The 4,762-nt window shown below is 40.0% G+C and overlaps 1 protein-coding gene across 1 annotated transcript; it reads right to left on the bottom strand.

Moving 5' to 3' along the window:
- Positions 1–580: 580 nt before the first annotated feature.
- On the bottom strand, positions 581–4,084 carry LOC149097660 (uncharacterized). Its single transcript, XM_089280105.1, has 4 exons — positions 3,750–4,084; positions 2,702–3,037; positions 1,464–1,859; positions 581–899 (listed from the first exon to the last, which is right to left on the bottom strand). The coding sequence occupies exons 1-4, from the start codon at positions 3,931–3,933 to the stop codon at positions 745–747; spliced, it is 1,071 nt and encodes a 356-aa protein (XP_089136231.1). The 5' UTR covers positions 3,934–4,084; the 3' UTR covers positions 581–744.
- Positions 4,085–4,762: the final 678 nt, after the last annotated feature.

The following is a 4,762-nucleotide window of genomic DNA, read 5'->3' on the forward strand; positions in this document are numbered from 1 at the left end:
CTTTATAGTTAATTCTTAATTTATCGTTAATTCTTAATTTGCACTGAAGTGAAAATTAACGCGCGCCCGTTTGCAATTTTCTCAGTCATGTAATATATACGATATGTAACATATTACATGACTGAGAAAATATCAAACGCGCGCGCGTTAATTTGCGCTTCAGTGCAAATTAAGAATTAACGATAAATTGGCTTTCTCTCAGCCAATCACAATAAAGTAATTTTCTCAGTCATATAATAAAGTTCATAATTTCTATAAAGCATTAAAATGACAAATTTCTGCCAGCAGGCTTTTAAACCACTAGGTTCTCACACACTGGTTTTTATTGTATCGTACCAATAAACCACGCGACTTAAAGATCGGTTGAAACGTTTGTAATCATTCGTGTTCGGTTCGTTGTTAGTATCAAGTCTCTTTCCAGTCCTTGTAACATTCCACGAGGGTTATTGATCTGTTAGATTACATAAGGTTTACGGCTAAAGAGAAGTACAAGATTTAACCTACTTCAGTTTTGTTTGAGAATCCTGTTTTATTCCAACATAGTTTACATCTGTCACCTTTTCATTTTTACTCCTTACTGTTAATGTAAAATTTGCAAAACCGGAATTGACATTATACCTTTGTTATGTTAGGTGACGCGTACATTTTTCTGCAAATCGGGTTCTAAGTTATTCTGTGATTACACCTCTTGTGCAATACGGTTTTTTCTATCAAATGGAATCGGTCTTCCCTCGCAAATTTAATTTAAAGAATAACACAGTACCGGCAAGGAAAACACGTGACACGAGCACCTTCTTTCGCCTCGTGCAAGCCCTCCTCTGTTGTGTACCTGATGTGAGGTTTTTCTGGGTCTAATAACGGAAGATGATCCTGAAAATCGCTGTCCACAGTTTCTCTTTCTAAAATAAATAAAAGTAACATGGTTGAGTTCGGACCTCTGCTTAATCTGTTCTGTATACATCATAGAAAACGCATAACCAAGTGAGGAGCCAAGAAAGTGAAAATGAAGGAGGGATGCATTTTTTCAACTGAGCCATAGAGAATAGTCAGCATGCTAATCATATATTGTTCCCAGATCTCTTGTTGCCGAGGCTAGAGGCCTTAAAGGAGCTACGTTTTGCGCATCTTGAAAAGTTTAGCCTAAAGTTTTTCAAGTTCGTCGCTTGTAATCCGTGTCAATGTTCTCCATTCTTAACCACCCTTTTCCCTTTATGGTTTATTATTATTTCTTTGTTTTTTTTTTTGTGCGTGTGTGTTTTTTTTTTTCTAACCCTAGTGAACTATTATTCTCAGCTTTCCTTCAATTTAAAGGTAATTTTGTACATAGCCAAAAGCCCAAAATACCGTGACTGAGCTCCTTCAAGAGGTCTGGCAAAGAAATTAATATGCAGCATCTTGTAATAAGGAGAATTTGAATGTTGCTATCTGATCAGAGAGTGAATTGACCTACAGTTTCTCACTACCTTCCACGACGTCGTCCCATATCCAGTAGTTCTTCACATCAAGCCGGCCCGAGGGACTGCCCGCCAAATCCCTTCTCTGTACAGAGACAACTCCCGTGTCTGGCACCGTGAGATAGTCACTGGTATCTCCCGTAGCGTCTGACATCTGTGCATCAACTGCATTACACTCTGCTCCTTCGGGCGACAGCCTCCTGATAGGCTTCTTTGCCGCGTTGTCACAACTGCCAGCTGCTGAATTCTCAGTTCCTTTCGTGGTGGGAAGTGTCGGCCCCTTGCTGATGGTACTGTTTGCGTTGACAGCTTCCGGGTTTTGGAGATCGACATAAATCTCAGACTGATTGGCTTTGGAGGGTTCAACACTAAGGTTGGTTTCTTTTGATGACAGTGAATCTGAAACTAAATGCATTTCATCCATGGGGTTAGATCAGGAATCATAATCAAGGATGACTTTTTGCTCAACAACAATATGACTTGCTCTTGACTTTTGATGTAATTAACAGTGAAGAAAGCCGTCTAAGGAACCGACAATTATTTTTTGAGGAGCGCCGGGGGGGGGGGGGGGGGAGATGGGCAATTTTCTGAGGCGTGATTTTTTTTCCACCTTGAGGTTGCGTACGATTTTTTTTCAGCAGTTTTTGCGGTGCCGGACTTTTTTGGGGGGAAATTGCCCAACCCCCTCCCCATCCATCAACAAAATAATGGTCCGTCCATAAAGTGTCGCTATTTCTCTCGGCAGTATCCTAAACACTATAAGCAGAATGCAATACTGTAAAACTCCGTTAACAAAAACTACCCTAGACTCATCATAAGTCGACTCCTCCTCAGTGCTGCTGATTAGCATGGGTGATGTAGTCGCGACGAACCTTAAGAAAGTCTAGCCCCATCCTAAAATAATCCCCTCCTCTCTCACTAAGCCCCCTCACCACAATTATTGAATCTTCAAATCTCACTTGTTCACATTTAACGTCATTAAAATTACGAGACAGATGTGTATTTGACATTTTCTCGGGGCTTGGTTTGTGGTTTCGTATTGTCAAAAATCATTGGACCAAAAAATAAGCCTTTAGCTTTCGCTATGTTTTTCTCTTTTTTTTTGTTCATCAATGAATTTGTTGTTTTACATTGCCAGTTATAAAAGATTCTGTTCAAACGCAAGTAAACAAAAGCTTCTAAAGGTTAATTTTTTTCAAACTCGAACCCAGTACTCTAATGAATTAAGGTTGGAAAGGTGAACATACTATTTGAAAGGCATTCCGCAGCTTCCCCCATGTTCCATTTACAAAGGATTCTGGGTGAGTCACCGACATCCGGGTCCACAACGGTCCTCGTACGCCAAACATTAGGCGAATCAGCATCGAAGCTTTCATCTTCCCAATCTGAAACAGCAGTTCCGTTTTGCTCAGTAGGCACTTTTTCATCGTCTCTCAAACCTGCTACATTCTCGTTTGACCCACTCACGCCGTACGTGAAGGAATGGAAACAATATACGGGACTTCTCGGACTGCTGTTGTCTGGAGTTCCTGGGCTTACACTTATAGTAGTGATCGTGCATGACGGAGTCTCAAATTCATGACCTGCCAAAAAAAAGTATATATATGTATATTATGGGTCAGAAGTCAGGTAGATCAATTCTTTTTGTTTTTGTCGCCGAGGCTTATACTGAATCGTCGGAGGTGTTCAGATTTTTTCGACACCTCTTATTGGTTAGTCGCTTAGTCTTCGTACACACTGGCTGAAACGTCTGTTGCAGACACACTATTTGACACTTGGGTCCGTCCATACTGTTACCTGTCCACTTCAAGTGGCACATAGGGCCTTAACAACCGTATGGTACGTCCACGCTACGCCGGAGGTATTTGAAAACGCAGCTCGTTCTCTGCAGTCCACACTAATCCGTCACGAAAACGGAGCTTTTCAAAAACGCTCTTCAAACCAGAGGAATTTGAAATCGCCGCCTTTGCGCTTCAGTGTCGTCGGAAAACATTTTGAAAACGAGGCTTTTCGAAAACGATGACGTCACGATAATCATGTGATTTCCCTGACCGAGTTTTCCTCAAACACAAATCCAAAATGACCGGTGATTGTTGCGTTTTTAAATTTCTCCTGCCTAGTGTGGACGGAAAACATTTGATGCGTTTTCAGAGTGAAACCTCCGTTTTTAAATTCCACCGGCGAAGTGTGATGGAGTGTTAAAAGAGCTTTCAGCCTTGTTTAACTTGATCTTCTTGTTACCTTGCTTGGAAGAGTTCTTTGTAGTCAAACATCATGGGAATTAATTATTAATACCTCTTATTATCCCACTCGTCTTCTTCGCAGTTTCAAAAATTTCATTCGCGTTTTCATCTAGGTCTCGAACATCTTGTTTATCCTCGCCAGTTTTAAGAAATTCGCCGTTTGCCGGCGGTTCAGCAGCTCCAGATAAACACTCAAACGAAGGCGAAGCCAGAGGAGAAACGTATATATTCGTCATTGTGGCGTTCACGGTCGTTTTCAGCGAGCTAATTCGATTCTATCAGCTCTTGTCGACCTCGCTAGCCCAAATTCTGCCTCTTTCTCTCGTGAAGTGTCGTCAGAAAAATTTCCGTTTGTTGCAGCCATGCACAAGGTTGAAGCTGCTAGTGAAAATGATGTCAAGATTTCAACACACCTATACAAATTTTCACCATGCTTTTTGATTTAATTTTCAAAGCTGCACGTGAACAGTTGTGATATGAAGAAAAAAATTCGGGTGATAAACATTCTTGTTTATCTTTTAATTTTTCACTTCAAATGTATTTTCGTTCTTATTTTTATTTATTTATTTTTTGTTGTTGTATAAATGATAAAAGTCAAAGAATAGGTGAACTGTGGTCCCCAAACAACGTTTTCCTTTTTAACTCGTAATTTATCAGTTTTTTCTGAACTGCCAGGCCATTCAACTAACTCTTTAAAAAGTAGCTGAAATCACAGAGTATTGAGAGCACTACGGTTTTTGCACATGTGTGATTATCGCGAAATGAATTTACAACTCACATAAGTCACGAGACGAAAACAAAAACAGGAACTTTTCTTTTTACGTCAAGCGAAACAGACAGTTCAAACGTACACAATTCTTTGAAAGATAAATACAGCTCATTATTTTTTCAAAGTTTTATTAATTTTCTTAAGAAAGGCAGATGCCGTTTCAACAGGAAAATAGTGAAACGCATAATTTTTTGTCCGTTGCAAAACATCTCCTAGCCTAGGAAAGGAGATGGTGGAGATTTAGGGAGAGTTAAAAAACGCTAGAAAATACACTGATTTGGGTGACAAATTTTCCA

The sequence above is a fragment of the Orbicella faveolata genome, unplaced genomic scaffold, assembly GCF_042242905.1.
Source record: "Orbicella faveolata isolate gen_17 unplaced genomic scaffold, um_ofav_v1 contig_47, whole genome shotgun sequence".
Taxonomy (NCBI): Eukaryota; Metazoa; Cnidaria; class Anthozoa; order Scleractinia; family Merulinidae; genus Orbicella; species Orbicella faveolata.